We start from the raw sequence: 25,726 nt of genomic DNA, 5'->3' as shown, positions 1-25,726 counted from the left end.
AAAGCATTCCTTTAAAGAAGAATGCATAGGCTATATAATCACCACAGTACTGTGCAGTTTAAAAAAAAAAGTTTAGGTAATAGCTAAATGAATTTAATACCAATGTTCCTATTAATCAACATGTATGCAATTTATTTCACTTTACTGTGATGTCATTTACCAGATGTTGAACCTCTTTGTTGCGGTCATCATGGACAATTTTGAGTACCTGACCAGGGACGCCTCCATCCTGGGGCCTCATCACCTTGATGAATTCATACGTGTGTGGGCAGAGTATGACCCTGCTGCTTGGTAGGAGCCTTTTCTGACTTTGCTACATTTTACTCCCCAGTGTTAGGAAGTGGTAAAGGTGGTTTTCATTTGAAAGGAAGCCAAGTTAGGAAGCAGAACAGTCTCAGATTGACTTCTGTGTCCCAGCTGGATAACTCTGAGCTTGAGCCCAGAGTTTGGGCTGAAGCTGGTGACAATCCCCTCTTTTGGTTGGACTGATGCATGGAAATCCAGAGTTCCACTCGGCGTCCACTCAGCTCTCCTCGCTGATAAGCTCCAAAGCGACTCAGTCTCTCACTGTGGTGTGAAGAGAGACTATTTCTATCCACCCAGTTGGGGAATACAGGTTCATGTCACGACCCTTGCTGCTCTTTACACCAACCAGAAGCAGTTTACCTTTAATAAAACACTATAAAAGTTTTGAGTGAGACAGTAATCTGTCTCAGATTATGAAAGGCTCCTTAGGTTTTAACGAAAGCTTCGCAGGAGCCTTGTCAGTGAGTCGGGACTTCAGGAGAGATGAGAAATATGAAATTATCATCACCTGACAGACATTACGGGGGAGGAAATATTATTTATTCCTTTGAATATAAATGAGCTGCTCTCAGAAGTGCCTACAGTAACATTCAGCTTATTCTCCACTGCTACAACTTCTCTTTATGTCAGACCATTTAAGGCTTATTGTTTTCAGCTTTTATCAAAATTGGTGATTTTTTTATACAAAAGTTGTCATGTGCTACACTGTGGAAGTTATTTACCTACATTTTTCAAGGAGCTTAATCTTTGGGTATGAAAAGTGACTGTTTTACTAAAAACTGGAGTTTAGTTTCTGAGCTTTGAGGCAACTGTTGTTGTGAATTTGCGCTATGTTAATTAAATTTAGTTGAATGGAATTGAGTCCTAGCCTGAGATCCACCTCTCACGATACTCTGTATCCCTCCACAGTGAATCCTGAGCTGGTCCACAGAGACCCAAAAATGGCAACAAGTTGGAAGATCAGCTTGTGGGGGAAATTTAAAATCAGGCTTTTGATTTTTATTGAAGAACTATGATCATCTTTAATGAAACATGTCACTATCAAAACACAATTCAACTACTTTTTGAACAAAAACAAAAATCTATACTCACTGAATTCCTGAAATTAAAACTGAACATCAGCATCAGGAGGAGAAGTGATACAGTGGGATGCAAAAGTTTGGGCAACCTTGTTAATAGTCATTATTTTCCTGTATAAATCGTTGGTTGTTACAATAAAAAATGTCAGTTAAATATATCATATAGGAGACGCACACAGTGATTTTTTAAGGAGTAAAATGAAGTTTATTGGATTTACAGAAAGTGTGCAATACTTGGTTAAACAAAATCGGGCAGGTGCATAAATTTGGGCACCACAAAAAAAGAAATGAAATCAATATTTAGTAGATCTGCCTTTTGCAGAAATCAAAGCCTCTAAACGCTTCCTGTAGGTTCCAATGAGAGTCTGGATTGTGGTTGAAGGTATTTTGGACCATTCCTCTTTACAAAACATCTCTAGTTCATTCAGGTTTGATGGCTTCCAAGCATGGACAGCTCTCTTTAACTCACACCACAGATTTTCAATAATATTCAGGTCTGCGGACTGAGATTCCAGAACGTTGTACTTGTTCCTCTGCATGAATGCCTTAGTGGACTTTGAGCAGTGTTTCGGGTCGTTGTCTTGTTGAAAGATCCAGCCCCGCCGCAGCTTCAGCTTTGTCACTGATTCCTGGACATTGGTCTCCAGAATCTGCTGATACTGAGTGGAATCCATGTGTCCCTCAACTTTGACAAGATTCCCAGTCCCTGCACTGGCCACACAACCCCACAGCATGATGGGACCGCCACCACATTTTACTGTAGGTAGCAGGTGTTTTTCTTGGAATGCTGTGTTCTTTTTCCTCCATGCGTAACGACCCTTGTTATGCCCAAATAACTCAATTTTAGTTTCATCAGTCCACAGCACCTTATTCCAGAATGAAGCTGGCTTGTCCAAATCTCTGAGACAGCTTTCTGTATCCTTCCCCTGAACCATGATGGTGAACAATCTTTGTCTTCAGGTCATTTGAGAGTTGTTTTGAGACCCCCATGTTGCTACTCTTCAGAGAAAATTAAAAGAGGAGGGAAACTTACAATTGACCCCCTTAAATACTCTTTCTCATTATTGGATTCACCTGTGTATGTAGGTCAGGGGTCACTGAGCTTACCAAGCCAATTTGAGTTCCAATAATTAGTTCTAAAGGTTTTGGAATCAATAAAATGGCAACAGTGCCCAAATTTATGCACCTGCTTGATTTTGTTTAACCAAGTATTGCACACTTTCTGTAAATCCAATAAACTTCATTTCACCTCTTAAATATCACTGTGTGTGTCTCCTATATGATATATTTAACTGACATTTTTTATTGTAACAACTAACGATTTATACAGGAAAATAATGACTATTAACAAGGTTGCCTAAACTTTTGCATCCCACTGTATAAGTCAATTTGAACATTGTTGTTGGTGCTAAAAATGCTGGTATTTCAGAAACTGCTGATCTCCTGGAATTTTCTCTCTCAACCATCTGTAGGTTTTGCAGAGAGCGGTCTGAGAAAGGGAGAACATCCAGTGAGTGGCAGTTGTCTGGGTGAAAACAGCTTGTTGACGCCAGAGCTCAGTGAGAATGGTTAGATTGGGTCAAGCTGATAGAAAAGCAACAGTAACTCAGATAACCGCTTGTTACAACCAGTATACAGAATATAGGTTATGCAGAAGATCTTCCCTGGTGGGAACACAGGAGAACCTTGAAGAGACAGCAGTAGTAGACCACACTGGATGCCACTCCTGTCAGTTAACAGTTCACACAGGCTCACCAAAATTGGACAACAGAATATCATAACTAATAAGCAGCCAATAAGTGTATATAGTTGTACTGACAAATTTGTAGCACCAGCAGCTTACAGAATTTATGCCACATTGCACATTTTTAATTCTCCCCCCCAAAAAATCCACTGATGTATAAAAGAAGAGACGTTTTAAACAAACTGAACAACGAAGATCCTGTGCTGTATTTGTTTTTCTTCTAACTACCTCTTCTTGACAGTTATTTTTTAATGTCCACTGACTGATAATAGATCAATATGAATAGATAAAATAGAATAACCTTTAACCTAACCTCTCGAATATGTCTCATCTCTTTCAGCGGGAGAATATGCTATCGGGATATGTACAAATTGTTGCACTTTATCTCGCCTCCTCTGGGCCTGGGGAAGAAGTGCCCCAGCAGGGTGGCTTATAAGGTTTGCCCTCCCCCACAGTCCTTTTGTTTTTTAAGGGACTGTGATGGTTTCAGACTGTCAGTGTCTCTTCTCATTCACTGGGGTGCCAGAGAATGACCTGAACACACATGCATACAAATGCTCATCGATCCTCCACTAACCAGCCGGCAGGTAACCATGGCGAGTGCAGGAAACAACGCAGCATGTCAGCCTCAAACGGAAGGCATCAGATGCCATGTCTAAGATATTTTCCTGCTTCTAAACACAGGAGTGAAAGAAGAGTGACGACGAGAGCATTGTGTGCTTTGTTTCCACTTTGGTTACTGCTGTTGTCTCTTAGCATGCAGAAAAAGAGTGCATGTTAAAGGAATACTCCACTGAACATCTCGTTTTTGATTCATAAGCACCAACTTAAGAGGTGAAACTGAAAAATTTAAAGCTGCTGTTTTAGATCAGACACATTCATAGATGTTAAGTTTCATGGCACCTAAGGAGCCCTGGACGTCATCAAAACTGTGTTGATTTCAAATTTAAAATCAAATTTGAAATGTTCAATTACCCATTTACTCTTGGCTGCATAAATGACATTAAGCTCACGAAAAACTATCAGGCTTTATCTAACAACTTGCTAATAAATTTGAACTGTTAACTATAATTTTAGCCAATTATTCTAGCTAGCTATTGATATTAATTGCTATTAGTGCTATCTAGCAATTATCTGTTAATAGGTAAATCCATCTGTTCTGCTTAGGTGACAATTATTTATTTAAATTCATATATTTAACGTAATGTTTCATTTATCTCTCATTTGCAAACAATTTCCATCTGTTGCTAGCCATAGTTTTAGGTAATCATGTCCAATTTTTCATTAATAACCTTATTTAGCTATTTTAACCTTATGTTTATCTTATACATGTCTCATCTAATAATTAATCTTTTTTATCTGTAAAACATTATTTAGCTAAGATGTTCTGTTTTCAGTTTACATACTTTTAGCTACCAATAGCAACTGCTAGCAATATTTTTAGTGAAAATGTTTTTAATTACTTTTTGATCATTTTTTAAAATGTTTAAATAATTTATGCATTTATTTTGGTAGTCCATAACAGCTGCTTATCCATTACTCTTTGGTATCTTCATAGTTGGTGCTATTCAGTCTATTTGTGCACACATGAACACAATAGTTGTACTCAGGCAGATCAAAACAACAGTTTTGTTTATTTTTTAAGATTAGTTTAATAAATCTCTTCATGTGCACCCTGGCTACTGCAGAAATACACCCTGTCAACTGTGTGTACCGCTGGTAATGAGCGCTTCAGATTATGATTTATAGATAATATATTACACTGACCCAGAATTATGGAAAAGAAGAAAGGAAGTACACCAAACTATTCTTATAAATGTCTTCAGGTACTTCTGCATTTATTTAAATAAAATAATATAATGTCATTGCAGCTTCTGTAAAGTAGCCTTCAAACTTTCTACATTCACCTTTTAAATATTTGTTACAGGCAATAACATTTACTTGAAACTGATTGTTTTTTCAGGGAGTATTCCTTTAAAGAAAAATGTACTCAGATTTGTTAAAGCATACCTTCCACTGGGAACCTTTCATCTTTGTACAGGCAGTCCTCTGGATCATCCTCCCCTCCTTCCTTCTCTGGAATCCATTCCTGAATCTGTAAATTCAACTAGGATGGCATTCCTGGTCATCATATCCTGGAAATCTTATTAACAAGGATTTCTGTGTTTCCTCTCCCTTCTCTTTTTTTGGTTTGGCCACTTTCTGTTATAACTTCCCATTCTTCTTTTAACCACTCCACCTCCTCACCTGGGGAAACTTCATCCTTCCTTCCATGGTCTCCTACCAACCTTTCCCTGACAAGTGGCCGCATAGCTTACCGGGATATGTACGAGATGCTTCGGGACATGTCCCCTCCACTAGGTTTGGGAAAGAAATGTCCGCCCCGAGTCGCCTATAAGGTAGAATCGCATCTTCCTCCTTCCTTATCCCTTCCTCCTGCATCCACTGCAGGTTGCCTGTGCTCACCTGTCAAACATCTTCAGGCTTCTGTCAGTGTGTCAAAGCTGATATCTTCTGGCCTGCTGTTCTGATGTTCTTTCTGTGTACTTGTGTGGCTCTCTGGGCTTGTCCTGTTCTGTGAGGGTTTTCTGTGCATTTTGTTAGTCTGCTCTAGAGGGCCAGGCAACAGTAATAAATAGAAATAAATCAGAGAGATGAGGAAAGCATCATATTCACAAAGTCTCCATTGGAAAATAGGAGGTATTGGTTATTAAAATGGCATCAGCATCAACTAAAATATGTTTTTTTCTGTTTGATAGTTAAACCTGTCGTTACTTTCTATGTTGACACCACAGAAAATTATTATGTATTCTGCAACTCCACAGAGCTTTTGCTTATTGTTTTGGTTTTATGGCTGTCTTGGCACCCCTGTTTCCAGCAGCAGCAGCAGGTTGCTGTTTTCAGCGAACACGCTCTGCTAAATCCACTGTACACCATCTGCCAAGCACCAATTAACAGAAAAATAAAGATAGCGACTAGCTTGTGAGGAAAGAACATCTAGCCATTTGGATGAGATATTTTTCTCAAGGATTAGTGGAGACTGAACACCATTTATGAACTTAATGCATGCCATTCTGTGATTTGGTCAAGTAGCAAGTAACTGACAACCTGTAGCATAATCCAGCTGTGGGTCAGCTGCATCTGGAAATGTTTGGTTTTAAAAAAAAAAAGGGTGCAAAGATCCACACAAACACTCAGTGAATAAGAGAACGGGTTGTTCCCCAGACAATTATTTTGTTACTTTGGAAATACTGTTGATGTCTGTAAGATCAAGAAAATACCTTTAAAGATATACCCCACAAGATAAATGGTGTTTTGATTATCTGCCAGGTTTCCAACAGGCCTTAAGGGATGACAACATCCAGATAAATCACCATTAAATTAGATTTCTTTTCCTGATGGCTTTGGTGAAATCCGGTTGACACTTTATGTTCATATAGAGAAAATTGTATCAGATTTGGTGATTTGTTAAACCGTAGCCTCTTCACTCCGCATGCGAGCTTTGTGCTTTGCACTGGGCAGAGGGGGGAGGGGCGGTAGTTACACGCAGTAGCACAGGAGCAGAGCCAGAGGGAGAGAAAGAGAAAGAGAGCCAGGGACAACAACGTCACATTAGAAAGGTATAGTAATCATCCACAACTATTTTCGGTTGCAAATGATAAAGGATTCAGAAAGTTTATTCATGCGGGCCCATATGACAGAAAATATGCATCTTCTTTTTGTTTTCATATTTTAATTTATATTTAATTGTGTTGTGGTTTGCAGTGTTTTGTGTTGTTTCACTTTAAATTTGTAAAAGGAAAAAGCTGAAAATTTAAATAGTTAAAAGTTGAACCGTGAATAGTTGGTTTTTGTATTATATGATTTATTTATTACATTTTATGTGGAGTGAATAAATAAAAGTATATTTACAGTGGCCCCTAGAGACAAAACACATACAAACTTCAAAACAGTTACGAACCCTGAAGCACATACAAACTCCAAAACACTACAAACACAACAGAAGTGCTCCAGGATGCTAGGGCGCAGTGTTGAGCTTTTGTTACCTAGTGGCTACACAAGCCAGCAAGTACCAACGACCGGATTTGGTGTGTGGTAGTAACAGGTAAATGAACATTGTTTTTAAATGATTTGAATATATATGAGTGCTTGTGTATAAAGACACAAACAATACACACATGCCTGCAATTGTGTAATTTAAGTGATCTAGTAGCTCTGCTTTGGAAGTTCAGTTAACACTAGAAATGTGTTTTGGAGTTTGTACGTGTTTTGTCTCTAGGGGCCACCGCATATATTTATATATAAACATATATAAATAAAACCACTTTTTTTTTATATTAGTAATTCCTTTTGTGCATGATTTTATATTATTGTTAATAATAAATTAATTAAAGCAACAAAACAACCTGAAGAGCCGGTTCGGAGCCGAAAGAGCCGGGAAATCCCATCACTAGTGGTTTATGAAAAAAAAAAAAAGTAAAAAGAGAGAGAATATTTAGCGATTTTTTTTCTTGAAGGATCAAATCTGGATTCATGTGCTAAAAAGAATTTATTGAGGAATCTCTCATTCCTGCAAAATGAGTCATTTTAAAACATTTTCACCATCATCCTATCACTGAACGGAATAAAAGAGAGCCTTTCCCATGTGTCCTGTGATTAGAACACCTTTTATCCTTGTCAAGTGCGAGTCAAGTATATGTATATACCTCGACAATCCTCAGGTAGTCCCTGTGCTGGCTGCTAACCTCTTAGCATGCAGACTTAATGTGAGTGGTTCCAGTATGTGCACAACTGTCGAAATGAATCAGATTTAAAGCAGCCCTGCCCTTGCCCCAGTTAAAAATGTCTGGGTCTGACGTGGCTGCATCTCCAAATATAACTCATGTTTTTGTGAATCGGAAGGGAAAGACATGAACAGAGCGAGAGCAGCGGTCCACTTGAGAGCAAGGCTAGCATTTTTATCTTTCCCATTTCCATTTTTTTCTATTGCTTCACTCCCACCACTTTGCTGTTGATCACACTCTTTGTTAACCTCCCTTTCTTTCTAAAGAACGCGTTATCATCCTAGTCACAGTTGTCCCTGTTACCTGTTAGTTTACACTTTTATGTTCTGACTTTAGGCAAAGCATCACTCTCCCTTTTGACATTGTATCCTCTCTGAGGATTTCTTTTTCTATTTTCCATTCTTTGTGGCCAATATGTGCAGCTTATGTCTTTGCATGTATGTTTTCTGCATAACAGCATCTAGCACCTTTTTGATGGTGTGTTTCTTCATCTTGTGTCTTCAGCTTTTATTCTTATTCAGTCTGTTTCTGAGAACTACAGAAGCAAGACTTCATATGTGTCAATGTTTTCTACCGTCCAGGCACTAACTCCCCCTCCTCCTCCTCTTACTCGCCTCTAATCGCTCCATCTCTTCATCTTCTTTCTGTATATCTGTGTTGTGTCCATTTCACTTGAAGAAAGTGAAAACCATCAATTATAGCTTTCCTGTTTTTCTGCTGTCTCTGAACTTTCTCCAGTTGCAGTTCAAAGTCATACATGCAATACATGCATGCTTCCACCACCCCTATTATATATTCATCAATGCATGTGTACATGCATCATTGCATTGCTGCACTGGCATGGATTTATGCTGACTAGTTTCTTCTTTTTTACAATGGATGAAAAATAAAGTTCTTTAAAATGGTTGTTTGTTTTTAAAAATTTGATATTCAGCGCTGCCGTGCAATTGCTACTAATAGCAATTTTAAATACTTTTTAATTTAAAAGTATTGAGAGTGGACCTGAAGCTTGCATTGTAAGTGCCAATTTTGTCTAGAATTCTAAATACAATCAATTTTGAACAATATGGAACAGAGAAAAGCAGCAAATCCTCAGAATCTGCTATTAAACTATTAAAAGTAATAATCAATGTCATCATTAGTTAATTAGTTTATTATGTCAGCAAGGCTTTCCAGAACTAAGTGAAATTTAATTTCTTTTATGCTGGTGCAGTGACCTGTTCTTTCATGTTTCAAGACAAAGCAACTTATCATTAAAAAGGTTTGGAAGCCAGCTGATTGGAAATGGTTGACTGGTTTAAACCAACCAATATTCTCATTTTGATGGTGCTGGCAAATTGAGGTTGTGGAAGCTCTATTATAAACAAATTTCCAATTTAAATAGATTCACATTGTTCTCACATAGAACAATAATAATTCATCACTGTAATCAAATGGTTCTCTGGATTCTTTATTTACAAAATAGGACAATTACAGGTAGGGTGTGAACAAATAGGAGAAAAATACAGAGTGAAAGTTGGTGCAGTTTTTAATTTTGCTAAAATTTGACTTGGACTTTTTTTCCTTCTAGAAAAAAGTATCTATTGTAATGTAACTATAAGGTAATTTAGCCCTAAAGTGATGGAGGACAAGTGAAATTACAGAACCATAGAATGTATATAAAAGATGGATGTAGTGCCTTAAACCTACATTCTTTCCTGTGACCACCAGGTGGAACTCCTATGAATGCAAAAGGAAGTGTGTCATCTTAAACACTGGTTTCAGTCAGGTCTGCTACTCAGTCATCCAGTTTTGAAATGGCAATACGGCAACAGCAAAATTGCTGAGTTCGAAGTTTCACAAAAGAATCTCATTAACTGTTGAGTGATAGTGGCTATGTATAACTTTTATGTACAGTCTATGGCAAAAAAAGCATTTGAATGTTCAGATAAAATTAATGTGCAGCTTCAGTGAAAGTTAAATACACCAAGTGAGGACCTTTTTTGTGTATTTTTTTAAACGAAATTCCCCGTCTTCTGTTCCTTGCTCAGTGTTTAAGACATTATAGCAGGAATAAACCCCACAGATCATAAGCACATAGAAAATACCGGCTTGATTTTTATCTTTTGCAGCATTTTCAGCACATTAACATTTTGATGGTTGGTTTTTCTGTCAAACTGATTAAAGAGCTGCGTGCCAACCAGCGACCTTTCCTTTCTCCTCCTTAAGTGACTATTTCGAGAACGAAGGACATGCTGCTGCATGTTTCCAGCAGCAGCAGCAGTGAAGGCTCACAGTGCTTAGCATTATAAGTTAATCATATTTTAGGTTTTTGGAGAACTGTGCCATGTAGCAGTCTCGTAGCAACGACAGCAGCCATAAACGGCTCTGTTTACTGCTGTTAGGTTGTGGCAAAATAGGGTGAATCTTTATTTGGATGGACTAAAATAATTGATAGTGATGACTGATTTATCTTTTTTCAATTATTTTTTTTTGCATTTTTACTTTAATTTTACAGTAAACATAGAAGTCAAAAATTATTTTATTAACCTCACCCCAAATATTTACTCTTTTACTCACTAATGATTCTGTAGTCGATGCATTTGCTGCATTTTTCTGTTTTATCTGTTGTGATGGGCATCTCTTGTCATTCTTATCATGTCTATATTAAATAACATAGTCATGAATCATTATTTGCTGCCACAGCATATAACTGTAGATCATCATACCAGTTAATGAAAACAAATCTTTCTGGTGTTTCTTAACCTTTTAAAATGAAATGAATCCAGAATTGATAAGCAATCCTTTAATTTGTTGTGTAGCGATTGGTGAAGATGAACATGCCAATTGCGGATGACAACACAGTGCATTTCACCTCCACCCTGATGGCCTTGATTCGCACAGCCCTGGAGATCAAGCTGGCATCTGGTGAGACTAAAACTACAAAAGCCAGAATCCCTTGCAGCTGCCCTGACAGCTTTGATGTGAATGTGAATGGCGCTGAACTCTCTGGTGCAGATGCGATGTGACATGTTTGTGGGCTCATCCTCAGGCATGCTGGCACAGCGTTTGTGCGATGCTGACCTGAAGAGGGAAATAAACCGAGTGTGGCCCAACTTGTCACAGAAGACCATGGACCTGCTGGTGACGCCGCATAAATGTGAGCTACAGCTGTGTGTGGGTTTTGATGGGATTTACTAGTTCTTGCTGGTTATATGGTTTTTATTTTTACTCACTTTACCTTTTAAGTTTTGTTTTTGCTATGGCTGTTTCCTTCTTATCACTCTTGCTTCAGCTTGATAGTTAGGCTAGATTAAAGAAAACAAACAGTTTAAAATGATAAAATAAATTCTGTTATTGAGATTTGCAGATTTTAGTTTTTAAAGTAAAAAAAAAAGGTGTCTACTGTGGTGAGAACATTAAAGAGAAACACATCTGTTGTGAAGACATACTCGCCATAAAAAGTTAAAAATCACTGTACGGTTACCTAGTCACTAGTAGACTGTGCACTAACTACTTCATAAGATGATTAGTTTTTGTTGCCGTGTGTTTTCTTTTGTTTTGCTCGAGTAATCCTGCTGCAAACTGTTGCAGTCTCACCCCCCGAGTTGTAATTTTGCTGCTCCTCTGTCGCCATCTGCTGCTTACTTGGAGGAACTGTCTCTCACTTGTCTCTTCTAGATAACGAGCTGACTGTGGGGAAAGTCTATGCGGCTCTAATGATCTACGACTACTATAAGCAGAATCGTGCCAAGAGACTCCAGCAGCAGAATTCTTCAGATGGACCTCAGGTACATCACAAAGCAAAATTCAGCCATGCATTATTATCTCCAGCTCACTTCATCCAGTTAGAAAAAATCCTAAGCAAATTAGACTATTTGGTCACACCCATTGTCTGCCTTGCCCTCACTGGTTGCACCTGTTTCGTGTTTGTTCCTTGTGTATTTATAGTCCCCTGTTCCCCTGGTTAGATGTCAGTCCATCTGTTTAGCAGCCTGTGTACCCTCTTCTTTATCCAACCTGTTTGCGTCCCACTGTGTGTTCATCTCCTTTGTTTCTTTCCAGTTTTATTCTAAGTCATTGTGAGGTTATATTATTTTGTGTAGTTTTTCCTGATCATCCAGCCTTAGTCACTTCCCATGCTTTTGTTTGCCAACCTTCACTTTTGTTTGTTTGCTTCAGGCTGTTTCTGGGTTTTTTGTTCCTTCCTGTTTGTTCATGTTAAAATTTAGCTCGCCTTTCTTTGGTATCCTTGCCTCTTGAATTCCTTCCTTCTTTTGGTCCTTTTTACACTTGTCTTCAGAGTATTTCTTGACGCATTGATTTTTGATATTTGACAAATTAAAGGATTTAAGTAAAAGGAAAGGAAAAGAAACAAAGCTGCTGCTATTTGAATTCAGAAAAGGGATTTTTTTAAAATCAGGTTGTTTGAAAGTGTCGTCTTTAGTAATGAGAATTATCACAGAACTCTACCACCTGGTCTTTTGGTTTTACAGATTTTGCAGATTTTGGTTTTGTTTAGTTGCATTTACGTTGCTGTCTAAAAGTCATAAGCCACCCCTTCTTCTTTATGTTTTTAGTTGTATGTATAGGCACTTTGTTACTAGCAATCGGTAACAAAAACACATAATTCGATCCCATTTCCCACTAAATGCCCAATATAAAAAAGAACTATTAGCAAAACACTTACACTGCACTGGAAACCGGACAATTGGAGGACAACAGTGAGTGTCTACAGCCATCTGTAAAACACATTAAAGGCTCTGTCATTGCTCAGTTTCATTGCATTTAAGCCAGTGGTGTACGGGGTGTTGTCAAATCTGATGAAACCAGAAAGGTACCATCAGATTTTGATCCATCATGCATTAACATCTGGAAAGCACTTGATTGGGAGTGGCTTCATTTTTCAGCAGGATAATGATCCTAAACACAATGCCAGTGCAGTAAAAGCATACCTGGATAGAAAAACACACAATGAAACACTATCAGTCATGAATTGGCCTCAAAGGAGCCCAGACCTCAACAGTATTGAAGCAGTGTGGGATCATCTGCCAACATCCAAATAAGAGCTTTCAGTGTCTTTCAAGAAGCTTGGAGAACTATTTCTGAAGACTAGATGAAGAAAGTTTGTCTTAGAGAGTTCAAGCTGTGTTAAAGAATAAAGGTGGTTGTACCAAATACTGACTTTCAACCTTGATAAAACTATACAAATTCTGTTTTTGTCTTAAATATTTGCATGCCTTTTTGCATGTGTTTCAATATGTGCCCTGTTAGGAAATGATGGTTGGCTCAAAATTAAGATGAAAAAAAAAGTCTATAGCATTAATCTTTGTACGTGTTAGATGTGTTAATAAGTAGATTTAAATATAATTATACTAGCTTTAATATTTTCTCCACTGATGTTTTTTCAACTCTCTGCTATCCTTCTTTCTCCAGAGTAAATTGGGGTCCTTGTTCCGTCCTGTACTGCCATTCACTCACATACAGGAAATAGAACCACCGTTCTCCAGGCCCAAACAAGTCCTCTCACCTGAGCCTGAAAAAAAACCAGAGGCCTCGACAGCTACCACCACCAACACCTTGATTAACAAGGACACAATGTAAGTGACTTTATCTATGTCAATCAATCAATCAATCAAAGCATTATTCGCCACATGCAGGTTGCCCTGCAGTGAAATGGGACACCCCCCCCCCCCCCCCAACCTTACACACACAACACAAACGCTACATGGGGATACAAGTCAGAGATCGGTAGCGTTACAGAAAAACACTGAAATGTACACTACAATGGGAAAGTGCAAGAGGAAAAAAAGAGACCTCTACTCATGCTGTGCTTCCATGGTAGGACAGCATGAGAACAGGAAACAAAAAAACTCCTCTGCACAAAAAGCACATAAATGTCCACAGCACAACATTGTGAAAGACATGACAAGCCACAGGATTGGGTGGGGGGTGAGGAGTAATCCGAAGCAAACACAGCAGCCGCCCTGCACAGCGCTACCATTCCAGCGCGGCACACAGACCCGCCGTGTTCCCCCGCAGGAAACAAGCATCGAAGGCGTTTGGAAAGGGAGGGGGATGAGTGTGTGCTTATCAGTGTAAGTGTATGTGTGTGCGTGTCCATAGTTCAGCTGAGACAGTGTCCTTCCAAATGAAGGAATGACAAGCTGGGAGTCCTCAGCATTGTGGTGCTGAAAGACACTATACATATGAAAAATATATAACGAAATAACAGAAGTCACATTATACGTACCATATTTTGTCACACAGTAGCAGGGCTTTTATTCAAATCAGCTGCATAAATCCACAGGTCTGTATTTTGAAGTTCTTGACTAGATTAAGTGGTCATGTTTAACAAAGGGTGTCTTCTATCTTCCATTTTAAATTATTGCCTTGTGCTGACTATATCATTGCAAAGAATTACTCCCTCATTAGACAGCTGACTCAGATTGTTCGAGGTTCTCCGCACGATGCACTTTGCACAAACAGATGCTCAGAAAAAGCCATAAACTCTTGATCTGTGAAACATTTGCGCAAACCAAATACAACGGCAGCCAGATTGAGTTATTTAGATTTTTTTTTCCTGTTCATATTCAACCACACCCCTGGCCATTATAACCTAGCAGGGTTTGAATTGTTTACAGTTTTATTTGAGGAAATCAAACTGAAATCAATGAGTTCATCTGAATCCAGCAGACTCAGAATGACTGGAATTAAACTACAGACCTGAAGTAAAACCTCCTTGACACTGCACCGCTGACAGCATCCAATATTACAGTCAGAGTCTTTGTTTCTTGCACAGACTCAACCAGAGGACTGCCATAAAACATTCCCAGTCTGGAGATGTTTCTCAGGCTTCACAGAGGCCCAAAAGTCGAAGAAAGCTGCAGAGAGGCCAGTCGGAGGATGTGCAAAATTTAACAAGACCTCAGGTAAAAAAAATCACAGTCATTAAAATGTTTATTATATAACATACACTCTAAGTATATGCACTTATGCCTGTGTTGTCTTTCCTTCAGGAACAGGTTGAACTGAAGCAGGTGGAGAACACTTCAGATGCAGAGGCATATCCCAGCCTGGAAGGTCACTGCAGGGCAGCCTCTCTTCCCCGACTAAATGCTGAATACTACGTAAGCTCTCTGGTGCTCATGAGGTCATGCCTCTTGTTTTACTACTCACAGGAAGAATCTTACAATACTTTTTTGTTTTCTAGATTCTTGTTTTAGTCCAGATATTGTGCAAGTTTTTTTTTTTTTTAGATAAAATAGACTGAAAAAGGCTGATGGGCTGCTGAAGGGTTACTGGTTAGAGAATGCAGCCGGAAGCAGTGGCTCTCTGTCAGTCCGCATCAATTCAGCCTGTTGACCTCCCCTGAGAATTTCAGATATTTTACCGAGGAGGAAATTCAGCATGGAGATGTGTAAAGAATAAAAGATACAATAAATATGCAGATAGAGGAAATTAGTTAACAGGAAGCAGCTTCACACTAACTGAAAGGAGCTATCACACCTGGCAGGGACAAAAATATTTGGAACTATAAAATACTGCGTCTAATTTTTTGGTTTCTGTACTTTGATCATAGCTCGCTCGTTACCAAATCCATTAACTAAAATGCATCCAGTGTAGAAACAACAATTTACTCTACCTTTGATGCGATAGAAGGTTTTGTTAATTTGTACTGATGTAGAAAAGGCAATGATATTACCAAGGCAATAACCAGATGAGATACAGCACTGAGAGTTCTTAAAGCATGACAAGCTTGAAATCTCTTTTAAAGAAAAGTGATAGATAAACCTAAGATATGATGTCTCAGATATTAAAAGCTCACATAATGCACAGACATGACACATGGCACAGACATGCTTTTCTTTTGTAAATGTCTGAATGGAAACAGCTAAGCACATTACCTAAGATGTTTAACTTTAAGTTTATATCTCCTGCAACCAAAACACTAAAATAGAGTATTTTATAATATGCATTTCTATGAGTGTAGACTGCTGCAGGGATGGGTCTTAAAACCCAGAAATGATTTGGCATTTTGCACCAGTTGCTCCAGTTCAGTTGTCTCTAAAATAGTGAGTTTTTTGTTAAATGCATGAATTGATAAGTGTATTTAATGTAAACTTCAAAGATTTTACATTAAATACACTACGCATTTCATTCTAGAACATAAAAATAGGTCTGCTACCAAACAGCTGAATGAGACTAGAAAAGCTGTATCATAGCTCACATAGGAGTTTAGGTGGTAAAGTCATGTGACCGTAGTGCAGTCAATTTAGAGACAACACTTTACATAGTTATATTAGAAAAGGTCATAAACCATATGCTGCATGATTATCATATAACATTAAAATTAGGTATCTTTCAGTTTTTGTTTTTTGTTTTTGCAATACAGATTGAAAAAGCTGGCATAAAAATCAAACTGGCTTGTTGTCAAGGAAACCAGTTTGATGCTGACTGGTCTAGTTGAAATTTTAAAGTCCTATAATTTTCTTACATTTTTTATGATATTTACTGTAATCACGCTCACCTACAAGAACGTCTGAGTTTTGCGTGACTGCACTAATTTGTTCATTTTTATGACATGCACTTTTTTAGCAACCATTATTAATTATTTCACTTTTGTGAGTTACAGTAGCTGCTCGTGGCTGCTGCATATGGATGTCATGTTAAGAAAAATTTTCTGTCCATCATTTCTGTGTTTCTGGATTTTTCCACCTGTCAGAACTTGTCAGTTTAGCCTTACCGTTTGCCTGTCTGCGTTTGTGTGTCTGTCTCTGTTGTTCTGCTCTCTTCCACAACACGTAACATTTGCTTTCCTTATGTTTATGTTGCATTTTGATCTCTCACGCTCTCTCTATTTTAACGGACCAGGCTGGAGTTACTCTGTTTTTCATTTCTGTTAAGAAATTTTGCAAAGGATCAAACCCAACAATGTGCAAGTTCATAGATTAATATTTTACACTTTTTCTAATACTTGTTTTTAGAGCAAAGATGAATCAAGTAGGAGTAAATACTACAAATGTCATATTTGCGGGATATCAATACACATTTTTGATGCTCTTTTAATGTTTTTAAAGACACAAAAAAATGTCAAATGTAGCTGGTGTACATACAGAGGTGCCGATTGCAATAGGGCTTAGTGAAGTGAAATATACATGAGTTTGTGGTAAATAAAAATACTCCAAGGAGGCAACATTACAGAAGAAGCAGCTTCTCTTGGAAGTCACAAAGCAGAAAAATGTGAACACATTATAAAGAGACAATTTTGTGCACTTTTCTGCTTAATTGTCTTTTAAAAGCATTTGAACACATCAACTGCACCTTATTCTTATTGCAGAAAAATCATAAGACTGACAACAGATTGAGCAGAACATGTGATGAGACATTCTTCTCACCACCCCTAAGCCTGGTTTTGAGCACCTACCCCCTGTTAGATCCTCTCCTCCCACCTGAACACCATACGCTACTGTGAGCCACCACACATAAGTTAATTTCAAATTCAGGACATGATTCGCACCAGCTGCAGTGCCCATCACCATGCTTATGTTCAGACCAAAGTATTCAGTGAGTTCCTACCACATCCATCTTTGAACTCAGCCTTCATTTCAGTCAGGAGTCCGGATTGCTTTGATCAAAAAGAAGATTGTTATTCCATCTGCAATAATTTCGACTTGATGGCATGGCATGATATTGCAGCCAGAGGCAGAGAGAGCTGCAGTGAGGCCCCTATACAAAACAAAGTGGGTATCAATGACAACAGACGTGGCATTGATGTGAGATTTGCCATTTAAATGTGAAGAAGGAAAGAAAAAGTGTGTTGTCATTGAGATCAGCTGACATAGCTGATCTGGTCTCCATGGCTTGTATAAAACTAATGCTATGCCTGATATCAGCTACACACCTGTAAAGTTTGTGGCTTTATACAAATGACACATATCTGCCATTTGTTGTTTTTCTAGACAAAATCTAACCTTTTACTTTTTCAGTATTAAAAGTTTGAAAGACTTTCTATCACATGACTGTTTCCTCCTGTCCACATACAGACAGCCATTAAGTATTAAAATGACTAAAAACCACATTTTGTGGTAGTTTCCATACAGTCGATGTCTCTGTCTGGTAATGATGACACATGTGTGCATTGACAAGCAGGATGAACACATTGTTGGTTTTGGTCTTTTCACTGACAGAAATATAATGCAGAATATCAACTGACTCATCCTTCTTCAGATTCTGCTCTCCTTTTCTGTCTTCCCTTTCTCCTGATTTCAATGCTCACTGCTAATGTTTTGCCCACCTCCTCTTGTGTGTGCTGTCTGATAGCGGAGCCACCCTCGCCACGCCCCTGGGACCCACCTGGCAGTATGTACCACCTGTTGTGCCACACCTCTCTTTCTTCTCCTCTCTCCTCCTCTTGTCCACACCCTCTTTTTTTTCTTCTTTTCTCATGTCTGTTTACCTTCATGTGCTCCTCTCATCACAGGAGTTCACACCCTCCCCACCATCATTGATAAAATGACCCCCACCTCACAGTTTAATAACTGCTCATCCCATTAGACTGTTGATAGACACAGTAAACACATTAAAACCCAGTATTAGCCGTTAAACATACCCAGAAAAAGCATTTGTATGTTTAACTGAGGTATGTCAAGCACTCTGTCCTGCTTTTCAGTCATTAGTTACAGCAGTACAGTACTACACTTTGGTAAAAATGGGTGTATGTATGTAAGTGTTGTTATCTAGTGTGTAGTTTTTGCTTGTGAGTTAGTGTGATCTTTAAAAAAGAAACACAAGGTTGAGACGGTACTGCTGCTTTTCTGCTATCTAAAAGGTTTTCTTTTTAAAACCTTCTCCAACTTTATCTGTCATTTGTTGTCATGTTTGGTCTTAAAATCTTATTTTTCCAGACAAAATCCAATCTTTTATAGCCTCTTAGTTGAAGGCATGTTCTCTATTAAAAGACAGAAAACCTTTCTATCACATCACTGTTTCTTCCAGTGGTGTGAATAGAGACAGGAAGAATTAAGAGATTATACCACTAAGAGGTAAGATTTTAAGACTGTGGACTAGATAAACTGACTTGGTAATATGATTTAGATTTTATTTTGTTGGCAGTGTTGTGATATTGTTGTGTGACTGTTGCTACAGGCTAGACTGTGAGGTAGGAACAAAAAGAATAGCACGTCCAACCTATTCCTGTCTGTGAAAGCAGCAACCAATGTACAAAAAAATAAAGAAAAAATTAAAGAAAAAAACGTTTATCCACCAACCGTATATCTGTTATTTAGTGGGCTTACAGTATGATTAAAGACAATGTTTTTGATTGGCTAAAATAATTAAATGAAATCTACACAGTAACCAGCAGGTGGGGTTGTAACTCAGCTGCTGTTCCAGCTTCCTATCACACAAGTTACCTGGTAGCTGTACTGGTCAGTAAGGTAAGACTTTGTTGGGGGGAGTGTCACTGTCCTCCAGGCATTTATTCAAAGTACTTCGGGGAAAATAAAGGATGACTGTGCAAATTTAAAGCAACACACCTCTATATAATTCTGCTTTAAACACTATATATTATAGGCTGTCTGGTAAAAAAAATAATGGATCACTAAGCAGCTAATGAGCCTATTTTCTCAGGCGCTGGTACGGTAGAGCCAAAACAGAGCAAAAAGGAAAATTATTTTAATCAGGCACACACAGACATAAATACTTATAATACTAATGTCTCTGTAAAGTTAATCACGACTACTGGTACATCAGTACTGTGTTTCCAGCATGTTTCTGCTGCAGAATTGGTTGAATGTAGCACAGGTAAACATATCTTTGGGTGTACATGGCCATATTTTGGCAAAATATGAGTGTTTGGATCATCTTCACATGGATGTGAGTAATTAGATTAAGATATAGCTGTTGGTTGAATTGTCTGTTTTCAATGGTGAGTAAAGCAAAGCAACAAGCAACTAAATTTTAGGCCTGATGGCTAAAAACGATACAATAAGTTGTCACTTGGGCACTGTTTATTCACAATGTAGTGAAATTGTGATATTTAAAAACAGTGGATAATAAACAAAAGCATAAGACATTGTAATTAGCTAGTTACAGTTATTGACTTTCTCATCTCCTCTATACAGGCATTTCTAACGTAATTCATTTACCAAAAGAGACAAAACACCATGAAAAAGTCAAGCTGTACAAACAAAATCAGATATTTTTCCCAGATATAATCCTGATCATAAATTTCTTTAGCCACAATAATACAGAGTAACTTGATATTTTGACAGCCCAAGCTGCCACAACCTTAATTTGAAGCTAACCTTGTAGTAATTGACTCATTATTTACATTCTTTGTAAAGTTAGATGTACCCTCTTGGGAAAAGAATAAAATGCCACAAAGCCAGTGTCACCACCCCCACCTTTTCTTTGTTCACTAACAGAGTTGCTAGTGAAGTCCAGTAGCTTCAAGTTGTGTGACAGATTTTTGTTCCTTCTTGTTAATTTTTTTAACATCTGTGCTTTGAGTAGATGGGATCGAATGTCAGTCTTTAAACAAAAGGCTGTCTCATTGTGTGTTGTGCATATTTTTGGTGATTCAGTAAAATTGATTTGGGTAAAAACAACTACTTCCAGCTTCACGCTCTCTAGTCTCATAACACTTCCCCACATCTGTCTTCCCTTCTCAGCCGATTGTGGACCTCAGCCCTATAAAACGCTCAGCATCCTCGCTGACACCACAGCACCATTACCAGGATGTCGGGCTGAAGGACTATGACCTGGAACGCCCCAGTCAGGCTCAGTCCTCTGGAGGGATGGGCCAGGTCCAGGGCCAAGACAGAGCCCACCACCATCACCACCATCACCGCTGCCATAGACGCAGGGATAAGGACAAAGACAAGAAGCAGAAGTCTCTGGATAGAGCTGCATCAGTGCAGCCATCCAGCACCGTTGGTGAGGCATTCTTATTATATGATTAGTAAAGATTTTTGATTTATAATGTACAGCACATAATAACAAAAGAGAACTCTTTAAAAATGTCTAGACCCATCATTCAGTTCAGTAAACATAACTCTATAGCCACAGTTGTACTTTTATTGAACTGAAATTCCTCTTATAAAGTTATACTATAAATCCAAATCACAACATCAGTGTCCTCAACACCATTTGTAAGGCTGGGACAATACAATAATACAGAGAAAACTCAGCCAATGCCTTGTGAGCACGAACTTGGAGACAGTGAGAAGGAAAAAAATCCCTTTTCACAGGAAGAAATCTCTGTCAGAACCAGGCTTTGGGGGGGGGGGGCACCTGTCTGTTGCGACCTGTTTTGGGTGACAAAATCTGTGTTTATCCTCAGCCAACAGAAATTCTGTTGTGATGTCAAAACATAAAGAAAACTTTTATAGTTCAATATCTCAATCAGGTATTTAACAGCAAGAACCAACCAGTCTCTACTACAAACACATTCATTTTGTGAAACAATGAAAAGCACCCATATATAACAGCAGTAAACTGAACAAAAGGTCAGAATTTGCAACCACTGGTTTCTTAATTATGAACATTTGAAAAAACAAACAAACTATTTTTTGCAGTTTGTGATGGATTACAGAACACAAAACATTTTGGTAAGAAGATGGATGTGTGCTGTTAGATGGATTACAAAGACATTTATCGCAGATGTTTATGATATCTAAGATCCCCTGATTTTTCCTCTGCCAGCTACTAGCTGACTGATATCTAGACAGACATTTTTAGCTGTCAAACTACCTGCATCACACTGCCTTAGGTAGGTTTTGCACAAAGAACATATATATTTTTTACTGTTTTATGTATTAAATTGTCCTCTTCCTTGGCTAACTTTAGATCTTTCGGCACATCCTATAAAACTTACCTACAACCAGGGCTAGACTGGGACAAAAAATCGGCCCGGGCATTTTGACTAGAGACCGGCCCACCAAAAATGTGACGTCATTCAGGGGTAAAACTGCAAAGGATTCTGGGAACTTGTGGCAAGCGGTACTAGCGCATGCAGGCTTTCAATTGAACTCAGTTACACAGCGATAAAAAGAAACACAAAAAATGGCAAGAAACTGTTGTATTATTAACTGCAATAGCCGGTGTTGTGCCAAAAAGTGATTGTCTGCCAAAAACTGATTTCCGGTATTTGCCAAAAACTGATTGCTCGTATTTAAATTGCTATAAGTAACTTGTTGGGCTATAATATGTGAAACATATGTCAAATGCATCCCTCATGGATGACATAAAGTCATATTGAGCTACAAACAACATTAGTGTAACAAGGTAGAAGCCGCAATCAGTCTTTGGCAGTGACTTTTATATAACCTTTATTTATGCCGTTAAAAAAAAAGTCTAATTAACATTAAAAACATGGCAATACATGGCAATTGTAACAATATTACAATAGTTCTGTAAAAATATTTAAAGTGGGGATAAAGGACCGGATTGGTTATAATGTAAGTACAATAACACAGAGTTGTAAAGATACTTGAAAAAACAGATAATTTTTTAATTCCATATATAGCCCCTTTGTAAACGCTGTTCACCGAAGTCTATTTACCAACATAGATATTACACATAAAAAATACACGCAAACATTGGAAATCAGTTTTTGGCAGGCAATCACTTTTTGGCACAACACCTGTTGCACGACAGCCACGGGAAGCCGACGGGTAAAGAGATCGGTTGTTATCGGATTACGTCGTGGAAATTGTTTAAGCCATGTTTCCGAAGTAACAAAGAGCCGATGGATGGCCTATAAGATTGCTAAACAAGGGGGAGGGTGCATCCGACCTTCCGGCTGTAATTGGTCCAGCCCAGAGTTGATCATGGCCAATTGGCCAATCCAACACCTTTCATTATTTATACCCTTCCAAAAATAAAAAATAAAAAAAATCGATCGGCCCATAAAAACAAAAAATCGCCAGCGGCCCACCGGGCAAATGCCCGGTATGCCCGATGGCCAGTCCAGCTATGCCTACAACACTAATGTTCAGTAGATATACTGACTATTTAAGAGTGTTGAATGATTGATTAATTAGTTACCTTTTAATCTACAAGGAGACTATTTTAATACCAGAACTTGGCATCACTTCAATAGAGAAACAGATAGCAATCCAAACTTTTCCTTTCAGGCATTGCTGCTGAAATTCTTCATAGGATTAAAGTTCCATGATCGGGTTATGTAGGTGAAGGGTTTTCTGCAGCGCTTCAGTCAGGAGTTTCTCATGTCAGTCTTTCCATATGATTAGATGAATTTTGCTGGGGATTTCTTTTCCTGTCTGTACCTTAGCACTTCATAAAGGTCTCCTGTGAATGCTCTGTTCCAAAACCTTACAAATAGAATTGTATATTAATGTGAAAGGTTGACATTTTCTTTTTCTTTCATTGATTAAAACAAACAAGAAAAAAGAAAATCACAGCTGCTGCTCTCTTTTTTGGACCATTCTTTGTAAACCCTAGAAAATCCCAAATTCAGTGTGGAATAGTGGGCTGCTCGAATGTCTGAGCTTCTCACCCTTTGCAGGAAACTCATTTCTGCTGCTTGTATCCAGTTTAATTCTTTCAGTCCTCATTCATTCTATCCAGAGCTCATGGCTATAGGTGGGGGTAGGAATGTAGATTGAATAGTAACTCAACAGGGTCATTTTTATGCTCATCTCTCTCTTCACCACAACATATTGGCAAGTTTCACCAACTCATCTTTCAATCTTGTCTTTTTAACTTTGTGAACAAGACCCCAAGATACTGTTATCCAGTAGGATAATATGATAATCACATAACTTTATTTATATACAATAAATAAATATACAATTTTGATGGTACCATCCTCCAGATTCATTTACCGACCCCTCAGCTGAAGGACTGTCCAGAGAGCGAGCAAGGGAACGGGACCGCAGTCGGCCCCATGAGAGGAGGCACCACTCCTCAGCGGGAGAGAAGCAGCGCTACTATTCCTGTGAGCGTTACGGCAGCAGGGAGCAGAGCCATACCAAGTCAGCTGGTCCCAGCCGATCCACGTCTCCAGGAGAGGGACAGGACTCTGGTTTCCTCAGACAGGTGAGTTACCTGCCAAACTGTATGTGTCTTAGTGATTAACAGCTTCCTTGTTATGCAGTCTGTATGTATTCAAACAGTGGCCTGACTTACAGCTTAGTCAATCTACATCCACATTTGCATCAACACCCATTTAAATTGCAATTTTGAGCTTAATCAACAATGAAAGCCTCTAGATCTGTTTAATAATTTGATGTTTAAGTTTTTCAAAAAAAAATTATTTGAGCGATCACGCTGTATGAGGAATGATCAGTAAGTTCTGGGAAGAGTTCCATCAAAACCTGATTTGGGCAATCTCCCATTAAAGTTCATCCTCTCAGGCATGTTCAGGTCTTCTCCAGCATGGCGGATATTTATAGATCTCTCCATGGAAGTCTTCTGTGCTCTGTGTTTCACCATGGTAAATTTACAGAGAGCAGACAACAACTCTCTGATCGTGAAATGTGTGTTTCCAACTATAACCAGGCACTTTTTCAGCAGTATTCAGTTAAGCTGTCCACAGTATCCAAGTCCATGTCATCCGAGGAATGAGTTTGGGAGCATGTTCATACTTTCTTTTTTTAGCCAACATTCATCAGGTTGTGCACCATCCCAAAGGAAGTCCTAAACCATTGAGTAGAAGGCAGTTGTAATTCTTTTTAGGTTCATGAAGATGTTTCACCTTTAATCTGAGAGGCTTCAGTTTTTAAAAAGTTTTTCACCTTTATGGTGGTCCTGAGATTACAGGCATTTCAGCCCCCAGTTACACCTTAGTCCACATGACCTTAATAACTCAATTGATTGCAAGGGGCAGTAGTGCCTCAAAGAATTCACACCTTGGCTCATGTGACCATAATGACCAATTCCTTGGTTCATGTGACTCATATGATGACAGAATGGGTCAGTGACTCTAAGGACCACCTTCAAAGGGACTACCCACTAGGGTTTAACATGGTGGCACTGAAAGGTCACATGGACTGCAACTTAAGAAAACACCAGCAAACAGAAAAATGCTGCAAATGCACACAAAGCACAACGAAAACAGAAAAAAAAAATGCCGCAAAAACTGAAATGTTTTGGTTTCTGTCACTTCCCCATCTGGTCCATCTCATTATTGTGTCCCCAGAAACACTTCTGGTGGGGGTTTTTTTCTTAAAAGGCTTTAATGCTTTTATGCAACTCAGTCCTAATTAATGGTTTTAGCTTGGACCTCCCTTGTGTCTGCAACTACAGCAACAAAACTGCTGCCTTCTCATAGTAACATTGGTCTGTATATTTGTGCCCATGTGGCTTATTGTGCTTTTAGAAAACATAAAGAAGGGATGTCTTTACAGTAGGGGTGGGGGGAAAAATCGATACTGTGTAGTATCGTGATATTTTGTTTGCTAATAATGTATCGATACAGGAACAGCAGAAATCGATATTTTGTTACAAAAAAGGTTTTTGTGCTCTGACTTCAGAGCATGTTGATCCTTTATCTGAGCAAGAATCCTGACATTCCTTCACTGTCCAAATGTGTTTAACTTTTTTTTGGCAGCAATAAACATGACAGTTTACTTATTTTAATTTAAGACATGTTTTATTTTAATTAAGTTTAAAACTTTTTTATTTAATGTAAAATTATATTTTGTTTTAATTTACTTTCAAATTCTTCAGTTGCTGAATGGGCTGCATAGTTTTCATAAACTGCATAGTTCAGAATAGCTATAATTGTACCAGATGGTTGCATTCAGTTAAGTTGGACTAGACTGTAATACAAACCATTCAGTTTGTCAACAATAAAACTGACTGAA

General features: G+C 38.4%; 1 protein-coding gene across 10 annotated transcripts in view; it reads left to right on the top strand.

The window, feature by feature from the left end:
- Positions 1-25,726, top strand: part of LOC146514633 (putative voltage-dependent N-type calcium channel subunit alpha-1B) — a 239,835-nt gene that overhangs the window by 209,946 nt on the left and 4,163 nt on the right. For 7 of the 10 annotated variants that reach the window (XM_085164857.1, XM_085164858.1, XM_085164853.1 and 4 more), the window contains 11 exons: positions 164-291; positions 3,470-3,566; positions 10,715-10,820; positions 10,945-11,052; positions 11,574-11,683; positions 13,329-13,492; positions 14,695-14,824; positions 14,912-15,022; positions 18,216-18,254; positions 20,567-20,831; positions 23,734-23,957. In XM_085164857.1, coding sequence (XP_085020983.1) covers positions 164-291; positions 3,470-3,566; positions 10,715-10,820; positions 10,945-11,052; positions 11,574-11,683; positions 13,329-13,492; positions 14,695-14,824; positions 14,912-15,022; positions 18,216-18,254; positions 20,567-20,831; positions 23,734-23,957 — 1,482 coding nt within the window. Of the gene's footprint in view, positions 1-163; positions 292-3,469; positions 3,567-5,431; positions 5,529-10,714; positions 10,821-10,944; positions 11,053-11,573; positions 11,684-13,328; positions 13,493-14,694; positions 14,825-14,911; positions 15,023-18,215; positions 18,255-20,566; positions 20,832-23,733; positions 23,958-25,726 lie in introns of all 10 variants that reach the window. The other 3 variants (XM_085164861.1, XM_085164860.1, XM_085164854.1) reach the window with 2 other exon arrangements.

This window comes from Neolamprologus multifasciatus, chromosome 7, assembly GCF_963576455.1.
Source record: "Neolamprologus multifasciatus chromosome 7, fNeoMul1.2, whole genome shotgun sequence".
NCBI lineage: Eukaryota > Metazoa > Chordata > Actinopteri > Cichliformes > Cichlidae > Neolamprologus > Neolamprologus multifasciatus.
Note: the sequence above shows the minus strand (reverse complement) of the source record. Positions and strands in the feature narration are given on the sequence as shown.